The sequence below is a fragment of the Lathamus discolor genome, chromosome 4 (genome assembly GCF_037157495.1).
Source record: "Lathamus discolor isolate bLatDis1 chromosome 4, bLatDis1.hap1, whole genome shotgun sequence".
NCBI classification, from domain to species: domain Eukaryota; kingdom Metazoa; phylum Chordata; class Aves; order Psittaciformes; family Psittacidae; genus Lathamus; species Lathamus discolor.
The window spans coordinates 117,408,224-117,424,848 of NC_088887.1; the positions used below are offsets into that span (position 1 = coordinate 117,408,224).

The 16,625-nt window shown below is 38.2% G+C and overlaps 1 protein-coding gene across 2 annotated transcripts in view; it reads right to left on the bottom strand.

Moving 5' to 3' along the window:
* The window catches only part of DEUP1 (deuterosome assembly protein 1), a 51,907-nt gene that overhangs the window by 12,712 nt on the left and 22,570 nt on the right, over positions 1-16,625 (bottom strand). For both annotated transcript variants that reach the window (XM_065678767.1, XM_065678769.1), the window contains 6 exons: positions 15,598-15,809; positions 9,136-9,272; positions 8,414-8,519; positions 6,664-6,858; positions 5,593-5,661; positions 2,433-2,632 (listed from right to left, as the gene is read on the bottom strand). In XM_065678767.1, the coding sequence (XP_065534839.1) occupies positions 2,433-2,632; positions 5,593-5,661; positions 6,664-6,858; positions 8,414-8,519; positions 9,136-9,272; positions 15,598-15,809 (919 nt within the window). The remainder of the gene's footprint in view (positions 1-2,432; positions 2,633-5,592; positions 5,662-6,663; positions 6,859-8,413; positions 8,520-9,135; positions 9,273-15,597; positions 15,810-16,625) is intronic.

The window sequence follows — 16,625 nt, forward strand, 5'->3', positions numbered from 1 at the left end:
GGTAATAGATGCCACTCCTGCATGTCTTACTCTGTAATATTTAGAAATTCCCTGCATACTGAATAAAAGCAGAAATCGGGGCTCTTTCGAAACTGCCAATAGAACCTCCTGCAATTTCCTGCGTTTTCTCTAGAGGTCTCCTATCTAGCTAATGCCGGTGCCCATGCCTTGTATTCTAGTACTGGTTGGGAGACATGACTGGAAAACACTATAGAATATAGCTGGTCAAAGAATTTACTTCTTGTAGTTGTGCAAACCTTTCTATGTTTCTGAAATCAAATAGGAAAAACGAAAAGTAAAGCTTCTGAAAATGACTCTGTAAAACACAAACACCCCCCTTGCACAAACACTATGTTTTCTACTTCTTTTACTCTATAAAAGACAGTGGTTTTGTCCTTTCTTCAGTGCCATAATTACCATGGAAACAGAACCGCAAATTAAAACAGAAATAACATGGTTTATGCTCACAATAAAATAAAATATACCCTAGAGTTTGACTCAACCAACATAAATTGCCTGAATTATCTGCACGCATTTGATTGTTGAAAATTCAATTTTAGTTTTCTGAGAAAATCTTGAAGTAGCTCCTGTTTGGGAGCAGAGAACTGACGGTACAGAGAGGCCTTAGTCTTAAAGAGAGTGGCTGGCTCATGTGTATGTACACTATATGTGGAATTTGTGTATACATTTATTTAGCTAAATAACTTTTCATTTAGCAAATCAATCACATGTTTCAGATCCTGAAAACCAGGCTCAATAGATCCGTTTCACCAAATTCATTAGAATCATAAATTGTGTTCAGTTATGTGGTTGAGGTTTCTGTTGTTAGAAAGGTTCTCTCTCCCAGGTTTCTCTCCCAGTTTTGGTTTAATGATGGTCTTCAATAGCTAAGTAATCAGAATCCTGCAAATTACCTGCATAGTTCTATTGTCTCATGCACTTACATTCTCGTGAATGAAATTTTGCAGTTCCTCATGTACAGCAAGTTTAATTCCTGAGAAAATCTGACTTTCTCTCTATTAAAGAGAGTGGAAGCATGAGCAAAAAATGTACTCACCAATTTTTGTTGGAATTATGAGACCTACAGGTGCAGAATACTCTGTAACTTGGTTTGTAAATATTTGTTTCAGCAAAACCTTCAATATCAGGCTTTCCAGGGAGGTGGTGGAATCACCATCTCTGCGTGTGCTCAAGGTCCTCAGTGACATGATTTAGTGGTAGACTTTGCAGTCCTGGGGTAAAGGTTGGATTTGGTGATCTTAAAGGTCTTGTTCAACTAGTTGATTCTATAATTCTATCATTTGAAACTTAGGAAAACAACCATACCTGCCATTTCCATATATATATGTGTACTATGTATATGCATATATATGTACATGCACACATACTATATATATATATTTGTATACACCTGAATACTACCTACAACACTAAACTATATATTTAACAAAATATTCCAAAGGAAGTTTTAAGCAAGAATGTAGCCACATATAATGAGATGCCTTTCTATTTTGCAGCAAGAAAATGACTTCGAATTTTGCCAATGACTGAACGTATGAGCTTGAAATAACCTGTGTAATTTTGGCTTCAACTGATCCACGTTAGTGTTACCATGTAAGTTCTTTTCACAAATGATCAAAATATTTAGCTTCCTATTAATTTTTACTCTAGCGTGCTGTGAAATATTGTTTAGCATGGGGTTTAATTTTCTTTTTATTACTGCAATGCCATGATTATAACATGTTTGAAGGTAATTCAGTGCTTCACTGAATACAGGGAAATAAGAAGGAAGTCATCACTACAATGTTTTCTATAGCCTGAGTACTTTTGTCTCATTATTTTTCCCTAACAAGGAGTTTATTGTAGTAATTATTTATTCAGGGCACCTGAAATTATGTTTAATTTAAAAATCAGGTCACCCAAGAACACCAAAACTAGACAAGGCATTAAAATACATTTAATGAAACTTCCAACAAATGAAACTGGTGGGACAGAGAGGTTTTCAGCAGGGGCTGTAGTTCAGACTGCTTATTAAGATAACCTCCTGTGGAGCAGTTTACCTCTCATGTTGGTTTTTATATTCTTTCCTTGTCTTATTTTTATTTGGCAGTGAAAATACATCCTGTCCTGTTTTGCAAAACCTGAAACTAAGAATAAGTTATGCAGCACATAAAAAGTTTTTAAAGTCATTTCATGTGAAAAACATTTAAAAAATGATCAAACATGTCTAGGACTTCATTTATTGCCAAATTCAGTCAGCCACCTAGAAAAATATAGGGAATTCTTACAAATATACTAACTAGGTCTGATATTTATGTTGGTGGGAGTTCTGAAAGAGCAGAAACAGCAGAAAAGCTTAACAGTTCAGCCCAGTTAGATGCTTCCAAAAAACTTTCAGGAAGATTCATATATATGTACAATTTAAATATTACCTCTCTTCCTTTTCTTTCATCTTTGAGTGCGTTTGGTAGCTGTCCTCTGTTTCTCCATATGTACCCATGTGACCCAGCAGTGATGTTTCTGTGTCTTTTTGAAGTTTAACAAGACTACTTTGTAATCTTACATTCTCATGTTCCGGTTTGTGAATGGAAGGTGTGAAATTTCCGTGTTGTTTGTTACATAAATCTATACTCTGTGCAAGAAGATAAAGCCATCATTATGTAGTTATCTATCTTTTCCACAATAAATGGATGTTAGTATTTTTAACAAGCAAACACAAACAATGTTCTATGCTAAAGAAAGACCTAGCTACTATATATAATCATGCAGCACTCAGAGGAAACCAAGAGAATTGCCTCCAGAAAAAAACCCACTGTAGATAAATGGAAAAGAATGGATAACAGCCTCTATAACACAATAAAACAAATTAAAGTTTCTCAACAAACATGCATCCAAAATATTATTATTGTAAATTCATCTCTTGCTTTCTAAAACTTATGACATAAAAGAAACCATAACAACTATAGCTGCAGACTGTATTGCTCCCTCCAGTAGCAATCCCACCAGAAATAATAAGAAAAAATTATAGAAGTTCATTACTTTACTAGATACATGGTATGTCTACGGGCACAATTTAATGTCTGTGTCAAGATACAGTCACCTTCAGCTTCAGCAGCAGTAAAGTAAAGCCACATTAGCACAGTGCTCTCTGTGTTACTAAACCCTGCTTCTCAGTTGGGTTAGTCCACACAGTATACAAGTCATAATACTAAAAGTGCAAGCAACATGTGCTCTGCAACTAGGGCTTAAAGAGGCCCATCCACTAAGGTATAAAGAAGGGAAGACGGAGATTAGCTCTGGAAGTTGACTAGCCAGGATGCTGCATTCCTTTTTTGTCCTGTCACTTTTTCTATAAAGCCTACACTGCACACCAGAGCTAGCTAATTCGGAACTACTTCTCTGCAGAATACTGCATTGCATTGTGTAAGTATATCTGCAATGGCAGTACAGTGTCATTAACAGAAAAATCTCAAATCATTTCATAGAAGCATAGAACAGTGTGCATTGGAAAGGACCTTAATCTATTCCAACATCTCTGCCACAAGCAGGGACACCTTCCACTAGATCAGGTTGCTCCAAGCCCCATCCACCCTGGCCTTGAACACTGCCAGGAAGGGGGCAGCCACAGCTTCTCTGGGCACCCTGTGCCAGGGCCTCACCATCTTCATAAAAAACCCAACTAAACAAAACCCTTTCTTATGAACAATCTAAATCTCCCCTCCTTCAGTTTAAGATCCTTGCTCCTTCTCCTGTTACTACAACCCCTGGTAAGAAGTCTTTCTCTGTCTTTCTTATAAGCCCTGATGAAGTACTGAAAGGTTGCTCTCCATAGGAGAGGTGGTTGAATCCTCTGATTATTTTTGCGGCCTCCTCTGGACTTGCTCCAACAGGTCCATGTCCAGATTATACACAAAATACTAAACCCCAAAATATTCTATTAAGTTTTGTTTTCATGTATTTCTAGATTTACCTTATTCTTTTGGAAGCTAGTAACTCATGAGTATTAAGGATTTGGATCTTAGTATACAGTTAGCACAGCTGAAAACTTGTCTGTTCCTTGCACTATCTGGTCTAATGTTATCTCTTCCTGTAACCCTTGCCTCACTTAGCTAATTTTAGGGGAAATTTATGAGCCAAGCTGGCATGGAAGTACCAGAAAGTAAAAGGAAATTTAGTATTTATTGCAAGGATGGCAGTCAGGGGCTCAGCTGTGTCTCTGAAGTGAAGTAGCAGAACAGAGGAAGGATAGCACTAAGTCACACTACCACTACTAGCTCTCAAGTCAGCAGTACAGTTATAATGGCATGAACCCCAAGACTGAGCTGGCACAGCTATATTGCTTTTGAAATTTAAACAAGTAACCCTGCCTGGTGATGCATTACACCACACTGACTTAAGCCAGCATCAGTTTGAGGAGTCTGTGTAGTGCTCTGCTGTAGCATGCAAACACATCTGTAAAAATCTCTCCAGTTCCTGCTATCTTAGCATGAAAAACCTCACAATCTTTAATGTTTAGATTTTCCCAATACATTAGTAAAGTAGGAAAGACTTGTTAAGTCCATAAATGCATTGATATATGTAGTGACCTTGGTATATCTACTGACTGGATTTTACTGTTCAAATTTAAGACGTATCTACAAGGATTCTTCTCAGACAGTTCTTCTCAATCTTCATGAAGAATACCACCATAGAGAAGAGCTAGACATGCATACACACATCCATCTATGTTTCCACAATAATGTCATATATACACATACATATACCCATAATAGTGTACATGTATGCATGGGTAATACACCACTAATAGACGTATATGCTATTTTAAGGGTGTGGAAAAATGTGGCATTCTTTCATGCATTTGTCAGCCTACAGTAAGGCAATTAACAGGCTACAAATCCCCCAAAGATGTATTTACAGCAGTGTTTGCAAGCAACATTGCAGTGTTTTTTCTAGTCAGAGATAAAATAACTGCAGATGTTCCCTACGCAGGAGACATTTTGAAGCTTTGTGTGGAAGGCAGCATATACAATATTTATTGTACCCATAAAAACTACAGTAATACATGATATTATGGCAAACTTTTTATGAATTAAACTTTAAAAATCCCCTGTTTGAAGGAAAATAAATGCTGAACTCCAAAAATAAGGTGGGTGGGGGCAAAATCCGTCTGTTTTTTACACTGTTATTTAAATATTGTATGAAGAAACCGGTAATATAGTAAAACCAGGACATATCTTCGTATCTGTGAGAATGATGACTGTTTAAAAATGCATATTTTCTGAAATAAGTGATGTAACTCACAATAAATAAGCTCCAAGAAACTGTTTATTGTCTAGACAGTTACTGAAAAATTTACCTTACTTCTACTTTACTACAGTTAAGGTCAAAATTATTCCTAGCTATACCCATCTTCAGGCTGAGTTAAATCCACTTGGTGTTGATTATGTCTCACACCTTGTTTCTATTAATTTATTTTACTTAGGTCAGAAATCTCTAAATCTGCCATGATCTCAATCTACATTTACAGTAAATATAAGTAACTGTTCTGCGTATTGCATAGATTAAAAAAAATACCATGCAACTTTTACACACCTGGTTTTCCACCATCTCTTTTAGATGTGTGTTTTCAGAGCTCACAACTTCGGATTTGGAATCCAGGAACTAGGAAAAGATTAAATTCTCTGTTAAATACAAGAACATTACTGTTAACTTTAAATGACACTGAGTATAGATATATACGTTTAATTTTACACAACATACATAATTGTGAAACTAAATACAGTGTTTTTTAAATACAGCAATACTAAAGCAGAAAGAACTCTTAAACCACCTATACAAGATACACAGGTTCAATGCTTCTGATTTTATTTACCTTTTTTCACTTAGGAAAATATGGAAGTTCACTTGCAGTTAGGAGATACATAGAGAGACAGATTGTGCAGGCCACTGAAACTGGGTGAAATCTTAGTCGTGGAGCCTAGAAGCGACATCCACTCTTTTAGCGCTATGGTAGGGAATACAGGCTGGTAAAGCCACACAATAGGAGATGTCTCATTTTCCCAAGCACTAACTTTCCTATTGTCAAAAGTGAAGTATTACATTAAAAACAACCTTCAATATGCAGTGACCTTCTCAAAAAACAGAGATCCCCAGAAAGCTCTAAATATGAGGGTTCTTTTTGTTTACAAAACTAAGTAATGAAGGTAACATATTTGCTTTTAATACTAAAAATTGACATTAAAACACTGGTATCTTACAGTTTTCAGCTTTCAAATTATCAGAATTTTCTAAGCAGATACGTAACATTCTTCAAAAAGCTTTAAAAAAAACCCAGAAGAAGTGTTCTAGATACTCTAACAAACAGTTCTAATGATAAAGTGCATATAATAACAACAAACTTGAAGTTTTCAAGATCTTTCGCGTGATAAAATGATAACTACAGTCAATAGTCAGAATGAATTGCAATTTAGATGTACAGTTGACATTTGCCAGTGCATTCTTGTTCCAGTATCAATTTAGCTGCTCTAGTAATACTTCACAGATATTACAGCACTGCCAATGAAAACTACAGCAAGAAATGTAATGTCTTTTTTCACAGATAATGTATGTCATTACCAATAGTGTGGAGTAAAATGATCTACACTAGTTTTGCCTGCTGCATACCTGTTGTTTTGCTAACATTTTGTCTTTTATCTCCAACTCCATTTTTAACTGTCTTTCCAGAAGACTAGCTTTCTCCATGATAGTTGCTATAGTGATCTCCTGATGAAGCTCTTCTGTCAGGTCAGAGATTTCTGTCTTCATCCTTTCCTTCTCAGAGTGATGGGACTGCTCCTCTCGATAAACATGGTTTCTTATCTGGAGCAAAATGTTTCAAGAAGAAAAAGTGTTATGCAGTATATATGATTGCATCATTTGCTACCTATCAGTGACTTTTTTGATGTTGCTTCCAAGGTATCAACTCTTTTAACTGAATCAGAGATTTTTGACATTGCATAATAAAATGTCTTCATGAATGAGGGCATATAGCTTTATTTATTTTTATGGGTTTTTTTTTAACCCTTCTGTTGTGCTTTCATTTACCCATTCAGTATTAGAATTGAACAAAATACAAGACATTTAAGTTGACATTTAAAAAGAATGTACTAAAAATAATGCTAAAAATTGGTATTTATGGCAAAGACTATCCAAGGAAATATCCATTCAATATACCTAAGTCTGATTTAGTTATATTGCTCCTAAGTTAATTTAGGTTTGAAATAAGTTTAATGCAGCCTAAATTAACTTAGGGCAATACAAATAAATCAATCTAGAGAGTCTTTGATGAGAAACTATGTTAGAAATAAAGAGCATATACAGTAAATCACTTTATGAGAATTTTTCCTACTGTAACATATAAAATTTAAGGTCAAACTTTCTGCCCTGTATCCTGCGCACAGTTCTCCAAAGAATCAGCACAAAGGTTGTTCTCATATCTTTTACTATAACCAACAATTCAGCACTGATTGATAGATTCTTTTATTATGTAAGAAACAAAACTACATAACCCAGCAAACAACCTTTCAACCCTATTTTAATAATTCCTTGCAGGACTGTACATGATCAGTAACAGATGGCATTTCATTTTTATTTTTGCAAACTACACAGAAATACTAGAATTGTAAACAAATAGATGGAGATGCAAAAAACTCTAAGAGTTAGATCATGCCTATCATGCCAAAATTGCTGCATCCGAGTCAGCTGCATGCAATTAGAGATATTCCTGCTTCGAGTGCTACTGAGCAAAACCACAACATGCCTGAAGAGGAGTTCTGAGCATCCTCTACCCAAAAGTGTTTTGGCCTGCCAAGCCATATGCCAGTCCACAGTGCTATGCCACCACTGCTTGCACACAGCACCTGAGAAATGCGCAATGCAATGCGATATGTAGTTCAAACTAAAGAGCGCTGCATAGATTGTGCAGCAGGTGATGGACTAAGCTTGCCCTTGTGTAGCTATCTGTCCTACTGACTTGTAGCAGTTGATCTGTTGACATATCTTACATCTGAGACCACCTACAAACTACTACTTACCTCCTAAAGCCTATTAATTACTTCTAGCCTTAGAGGGTTTATTATTTGCATGGTATTACTCGAATCACAGTGATGCTTGAGCATGGTCTCTTCCCTCACTTCAGTGAAGTAGCTAGCTCTGCACAGAATCAGAATGTCAATTTTATAGCTATGCACCTACCTCCAGAAATGCAACCGTATATGAAAACTTTCTCATGTATGAAAACTTCATACTCTCCTAAAACCACAATTTATCTCCTGCTCTCTTCTACATATGATTATACCCAAGGTCAGTACTTTTTTCTCTTCTAAAAATGTTATATTGCAATTGAGACCTGGAAATACTTAATGATATGAAATACCTCATTTAGCTCTTCTTTCTGGCGTTCTTGACTTTGTGCCAATAGTAATAACTTGGTGTTTTTATTTTCTAGTTGCTCAGTAAGTTGTACACAAAATGGCTGATGCCTTTAAGTAAGAAATAAACAAAACATGAAACAAACAGAACATTCAATAACCATGACCTTACAGCATCCTCTCTGCAGTGTAAAACTGTGGAAGAGCTGTGTGCTGATGAAAAACTACAGCAATCAAAGATTTGGCTTAAACCAGGTTGGATCTTGTGAGATTTCTACAGATTAAGGACAATGCGAGTGCATGCAGAAAGAATCCTGAAATCTCTTGCAGACTGGTATTTCCTGTAACCTCAAACAGCTGAAGTAGATTAGATAAACCATAAAAAGATGAATGTTTTACTCAAGGGATGTTAGGGAGAATCTTAATTACACTATTTCCAAAGTGTTTTAATGCTGAGAAAATGGAAAAAGCTTGTAAACATATAAACAGGAATAGATTAAATGCATTGATTTGTAAAGATCTAGGCAGCATTAAAGCCTTTTTACAGAGCCTGCATCTATTGCTGCCGTTTTGTTGTATATAATTGCCAATGAAAATGTTTAATATTATTTAGAATCCAACATTTGAATCCAGAGTATCTTAAACCAGCCTTAATTTATATCAAATGTAAAAATAAAAGTTATTAGCTCAGAAGTACTTCTTAATTTAAATACTGTCTTCAACATACATTTCCTGCATATCTTTATACTCTCTGATTTTCTGCAGTTCTGTATGCATCTGTTGGCATTCCAGTTGTATCCTTCTCCAGAGAGCATCCCGCGACTGCAGCTCATTCCTCATTTCTGAAAAGCCTGCCTCTATGTTCTAAACAAACAAGCAAATACATAAATAGTTAAATAAATTTAGACAGCTGAAAAAGGTGTGTGTTAACACATCAGTTTCAATACCTGTATAATTTGGATGAAAGGACATACATGGTTTTATTACGAGTTTCATTTCTGAAAAAGACACTGCTTTCATGTCAGTTCTCTTCTGCAGAAATGTAATCTAAAAATCAGATGCTGAATATTTGTTAGCTCTTGCAATGTTCCCATACATCTGCCTCTGAAGCTGAGGGAGCTGGGTCTCTTTAGCTTGGAGAAGAGGAGACTGAGGGGTGACCTCATCAATGTTTACAAATATGTAAAGGGTAGGTGTCAGGATGATGGAGCTAGGCTTTTTTCAGTGATATCCAGTGATAGGACAAGGGGCAATGGGTGTAAACTGGAACATAGGAAGTTCCACGTTAACATCAGGAAGAACTTCTTTACTGTAAGAGTGACAGAGCACTGGAACAGGTTGCCCAGGGGGGTTGTGGAGTCTCCTACACTGGAGATATTCAAGGCCCGCCTGGACAAGTTCCTGTGTGATGTACTGTAGGTTACCCTGCTCTTGCAGGGGGGTTGGACTAGATGATCTTTTGAGGTCCCTTCCAACCCTTGGGATTCTGTGATTCTGTGATTCTGTGAAGCCGTCATAGGAAACATCATACAGAAGTTCTTCATTGTGCTAAATGCATCTAAAATACGTAGTTTGCTTGTTTCAGCAGGTTCTCCACCCTAGAATATGCTTCACATGCAAGAATAAGTGTCACAACTAACTTCCATTTTCTATTTTCCCAACAATATTTCCAAATTTATAAGCTTGAAAACTACAAGGCTATAGAAAGGCAGGATTACGTGCATGTCTTTAGTAAACATTGCCCACAAGCTTGGAGCAGACCCATCTAGACATCTATACTTAGCCAAGGTGTGGGCTCAATCATCTTCAAAACTAGTTCTATCTGCATGGAGTCAGTTGCTTATTTAAGTAAATATCACAAAATTATTGAACTATCACAAAAAGATTCCTCTTAGGGATACCACAAATCTTACCTCTATTTTGCAATTAGTTACTGACTGATAACGTGATAGACAACCTGAAGATCTAGGTTGCATTTGACATCACAAACTCTGAATTTCCCCAAATATACTGAGAACATACTCAAGAATTTGGAAATATAACCCACAAATAACAAAAGTAGCAATAATTTGGAATCATAGAATCATAGAATAATTAGGGTTGGAAAGGACCTCAAGATCACCTAGTTCCAGCTCCCCTGCCATGGCCAGGGACACCTCACACTAAACCATGTCACCCAAGGCTTCGTCCAACCTGGCCTTGAACACCGCCACGGATGGAGCACTCACAACCTCCCTGGGCAACCGATTCCAGTGTCTCACCACCCTAACAGGAAAGAATTTCCTCCTTATATCCAATCTAAACTTCCCCTGTTTAAGTTTTAACCTGTTACCCCTTGTCCTGTCACTACAGTCCCTGATGAAGAGTCCCTCCCCAGCATCCCTATAGGCCCCCTTCAGATACTGGAAGGCTGCCATGAGGTCTCCACGCAGCCTTCTCTTCTCCAGGCTGAACAGCCCCAAAACTTCCTCAGCCTGTCTTCATACGGGAGGTGCTCCAGTCCCCTGATCATCCTCGTGGCCCTCCTCTGGACTTGTTCCAGCAGTTCCATGTCCTTTTTATGTTGAGGACACCAGAACTGCACACAATACTCCAGGTGAGGTCTCACAAGAGCAGAGTAGAGGGGCAGGATCACCTCTTTTGACCTGCTGGTCACACTCCTTTTGATGCAGTCCAGGATACGGTTGGATTTCTGGGCTGCGAGCGCACACTGAAGCCGGCTCATGTTCATTTTCTCATCGACCAGCACCCCCAAGTCCTTCTCCACAGGGCTGCTCTGAATCTCTTCTTTGCCAAATCTGTAGCTGGGATTGCTCTGACACAGGTGTAGGACCTTGCACTTGTCATGGTTGAACTTCATAAGGTTGGCATCAGCCCACCTCACAAGCATGTCAAGGTCCCTCTGGATGGCATCCCTTCCCTCCAGCGTATCAACTGGACCACACAACTTGGTGTCATCGGCAAACTTGCTGAGGGCGCACTCAATCCCACTGTCCATGTTAGCGACGAAGATGTTGAACAAGACCGTCCCCAACACCGATCCCTGAGGGACACCACTCGTTACTGGTCTCCAGCTGGACATTGAGCCACTGACCACAACTCTTTGTGTGCGGCCATCCAGCCAGTTCTTTATCCACCGAGTGGTCCATCCATCAAATTGATGTCTCTCCAATTTAGAGACAAGAATGTCGTGTGGGACAGTGTCAAACGCTTTGCACAAGTCCAGGTAGATGACATCAACTGCTTTACCCCTGTCCATCAGTTCTGTAGCTCCATCATAGAAGGCCACCAAATTGGTCAGGCAGGATTTCCCCTTAGTGAAGCCAGGCTGGCTGTCACCAAGCACCTTGTTGTTTTTCATGTGCCTTAGCATGCCTTCCAGGAGAATGTGCTCCAGGATTCTGCCAGGCACAGAGGTGAGACTGACTGGTCTGTAATTCCCCGGGTCTTCCATTTTCCCCTTCTTGAAAATGGGGGTTATATTTCCCTTTTTCCAGTCGTCAGGAACTTCACCTGACTGCCATGATTTTTCAAATACGATGGCCAGTGGCTTAGCAACTTCATTCGCCAGCTCCTTCAGGACCCGCGGATGGATTTCATCAGGTCCCATGGACTTATGCGTGTTCAGATTTTGAAGATGGTCTCGAACCAGATCCTCTCCTACAGTGGGCCCAAGGTCTTCATTCTCACAGCCCCTGCGTCTGCCTTCTAAGACTTGGGTGGTGCAGTCAGAGCCTTTGCCAGTGAAGACCAAGGCAAAGAAGTCATTCAGAACCTCAGCCTTCTCCAAATCCTGGGTAGCCAGTTCTCCCAAGAGCTTCCAGAGGGGGCCTATGTTGTCCCTAGTCTGTTTTTTGTTTGCTACATACCTGTAGAATCCCTTCCTGTTATCCTTAACATCCCTGGCTAGGTTTAATTCTAACTGGGCCTTAGCCTTCCTAACCTGGTCCCTAGCTTCCCAGACAACATCCCTGTACTCTACCCAGGCCGCCTGGCCTTGCTTCCACTTTCTATAAGCCTCTTTTTTCCTTTGAATTTTCCTCAGCAGCTCCTTATCCATCCAAGGAGGTCTCCTGGCCCTCCTGCTGCACTTCCTTCTACTTGGGATGCAACACTCCTGAGCTTGTAACAACACTCCTGAGCTTGTACTAGTCAGATTCTTGCAATAATAATATTCAGCGAATACTTATTTCCTCTCACCCAAGATCCAAAAGCATCTTCCAGATTAAAACAAAGGATTTTCCAAGGATGTTGATCCTTTGACTTTAAAACTATTATACTAAACCCATTAGTATTTTTCATAGTTTCTTCATTCTATTTTAATACAGTTTCCATGTTTAAAAGCAAAAATAAAGTCTTTAAACTTTCATAAGACAACTGGAATCCAGAAACTGACACTGCAAGCTAGGAACTTCAAAGGTTTGTTTTCCTTAGAGCCTTATATGAGAATGACCTTCCTTCCAAGAAGCCTGTGGTTTTTCTTCGGCTAAAAGGGCTGCTGCAGACAGATATGAAGTGCTTTTGCTGCATATATAGGTTCCTTCATTTTATCCTTTGTTAACACAAGGCTGAGAGAGCTTTTTTAAACTCTGAAATGCAAGTCTGGGCATATTCATGTGAAATAAAGCTTAATGAACTGTTAAAATTCTCTGCAAGACTTGCTTATGATCATCTTTATGACTTCAACATTCAAGAAACAGCTACAATTATTTTATAATATATGAATTTGGGGGAGGGTTATCCCCCTGATTTCGTTCTGGGGTGGGTAAGAGGAATGAGTGCTGCACAATTGTGCAGAAGAAGCCATATCTGACTGCAGTCATCATATAGATTTACATAAATTGTATTTTCTTCTGTGAATTGTAATAATAGCAGGAACAACAACAGCCATAGCAGCAGCCACGGTAATAACTGAAACAGAACTTCAGGTCAAGAGTTTCGCACATCACTGCAAAAAAAAAAAATCATTTAGATATGTACCACTTATTATTTTAAGCGATATCTGTTGCATCTACTTAGAACACCAAAAAGAAAAGTAATTTTGAACCAGAAAACTTTAGGTTTTGTTTAGAGAATATTTAACAAAATAAAAGTTTTTAAAGAGTCTGTTTCAATCTGAAAAAAAATCCAAATCCTCTCTTTTCTCCCCATGTTTGATATCAAAAGGAAGTCTCAAAAATTTCCTCATCAAGTCCTGTTCTAACACTACTCAAAGCTGTTTGTGGTGGATTGACTCTGGCTGGACTCCAGATACCCAACAAAGCTCTGCCACTGCCCTCCTCAGCTGGACAGGGAAGAGAAAATATACCGAAAAGCTCATGGATTGAGATAAGGGCAGGGAGAGATCACTCCGCAATTGCTGACATGGGCAGAACAGATTCAACTCGGGGAAATTAATTTAATTTATCACTAATCAAATCAGAGTGGGGTAATAAGAAATAGAACCAAATCTTAGAACACCTTTCCTCCACCCCTCCCTTCTTTCTGCGCTCAGCACTCCTGATTTCTCTACTGCCTCCTCCAGAACAGCACAGGGGAACGGGGAATGGGAGTTATGGTCAATTCATCACACACTGTCTCCGCTGCTCCCTCCTCTTCATGAGGATATATGGAAGATATATGAGGCACAATACTAGGCTTGCTTCATTCCCATCAGCCTTCTCTCCACCTAGATTCCCATTTACCTCTCCCTTCTTTACCCACATCAGGTCCGGCTATTTCCATCCTCCACCTAGCACTCCTTCACGTAAACCTGCTTACTTCTTCTGGCTGACAACAGGCCTTGTGCTTCCTGCTTTCTCGCACAGACATTCCTAAAAATATATCTTCTCTGAGCTACACCTTTTCACCATACACTGAATTTACATCAGTGTTTTCCTTCTGCAGCTATTTGCAATGTGGCTTTTCTAACACAGCAGTATCCCACACTACCAGCACAGTTATTCTGCAACTTTCTGCCCTTTAGCTGACAATGTTATGTACATCTATCTCCACTGCTACTTAAAATATCTTCAGTGCTTCCTTCAGCTGCTGTATTCTATTCACATGATTCCAAAAATCCTCTTGCTTGAAGATTTTCTTTAAGGCTACAGCACAATAACACCTACTTTCTCTGTTGTACAGCATCTATCCACCTGCTACGATTGCCATGATTTCTTCCACTTCGTATTATAATCCTACCACTTTTGATGGCAGACTTTCTAACAGGCCCCAAAACAGAGATTTTTGGTTGCATACTGATAACTTGTATACTAATGTGCAGATGAAATGTATAAACATCACATGAGCTGAACTTGGCTGTTCAGACAACACCTGAAATTAACCTCCACCACATATATGCTAATTCACATGAAGTATATTGCTTATGCAGTTATAACTCTGCAAGGTTGTCTATAAACAGAAATAGATTATCCTTCTTCAGAAAGAGTTGAAGTTACTATAGGCCACTCAATATTTTACTGTACCTTAAAGTGCTTCAATGAATAAGCAAAAGCGTAATTTATATTTGTTACCAGAAAAAAAAACAGCAATGAGAATCTCATTCCTGATCTATTTCAAACACAGCTAATAAAAAAGTCTGCAAAGATCTTGTATTATCTCGGGCTTGTCAGAACTCATATATCAAGACCAAAAGAAGAGGCACAAATGGCTGTCTTCAGACATCAGTGCTATGCTGAAAAACGGTAAACTAGGGATAAGATAAAAGCTGAGGGTTCTTTATATGGTTGGCAACTTAAAAATTCATCGACTGCAAAATCTTCCCTCAATAATAATAAAGTGTACCACACACGTTTCTATATACTTATTTACTAGCTATATGGCAGGCACAGTGTCCAACAAGGTGTAAATCAGATAAAGAGATTTCATAGACGTCATTTATGCACAAGAAACCAACTGAACTAGGCTGAGTTTTTGTAGATGCTATGGATATAGGAAAGTTACAAAACCCCTAAGCAGACAAGAATGAAATATAGCACTACGTATCAAACATATTTCTGTTTTCTTTTTAAGTGCCACTAAAAAAATGTACTGTTCACAGCTCATTCTGTGTTCCTGTAAATCATGTACCTCATGTACAGATCTTTTATAAAGGCATCTCAGTACAGCTTTGTGAAGTATATTCCTAAGTAACTAATTAACCAAAATTAATCCCACAGTCATCAGGGGAAAAAAGAAAACCCATCATTACCTGGTACTGGTTTTGGTACATTTTTAGATCCTCTCGGAGTTTCAGATTTTCCTCTTCTAGTTTATTCTTGTTTATTGCTATTTCATTAACAGTTGCCTTCAGTTTTTCAATCATCAACTCATCCGTTTCACTTTTGGGCTGGTCACAGGTAATTACCTCTTCTTGTTCATGTTTCTTATTGCTTATTTGGAATTGATAATTCTGGGTCTGCTTCTACAGAGCAAGAAAATCTTTTAAATGAAATTCAGTAATTCTATGTAAATTGCTAGGACCAAACCATTCCTATTTAAAACTTAAAGCTATTTTCATCTTCACCAGGATCTGCTTAGAAAAGATGGCACAATTGAAACAGCTTGCATTACTTCTCTAAAGGATTCTTCCTTTATTTAGTCTCATGTTCCTTGTCCTCAGTTAAAAAAATGTTTCAGAGACTTTGAAGGGCACAGAATTTTTTCAAGGATATTTCTCCTCTTCTGTGTATTTCCCTAGTACTTAATGTTAATTAGCCTCAAATGTGGAAAAGGTGATTCTGATGACCTACACAAGGCAGTTACCTATAAAAAATAATTTGAGAGAAACGTCCTTCTTTGATTCATTGAACTCAGTAGGAGTTGTGTGTGTGTGCGCCTCAGGATAGATATTAACCTTTGAATAGAGGCTAGCATTACATAGTTCATGTATAAACAGCTCAGTTACTACAGGAACTGCACTTTGGTATCATTATCCTTAAACTTGGGGAAGATTCATCTGCACGTTCTGCAGAGTCCCACACTCTATTCGGTTTTGTGTACTAATTAAAATCCTAAGACAAAACCTTCAGAAAACTGGTATTGCCAGGATTTGTGAACTCACAGGCCTCGTGAAGAATCATAATTACTATGGTAACTGGGTTTGCTGTTTAAAAACTTATCCACATAGATCCCTCTACTGGGACATTAACAAGAAGCAGTAATTTTTCAGAAGACTGAGAATTCACCAAAACAAGACAACAAATGTAACCTGGAAACCATATTTCATATGCAGAGATC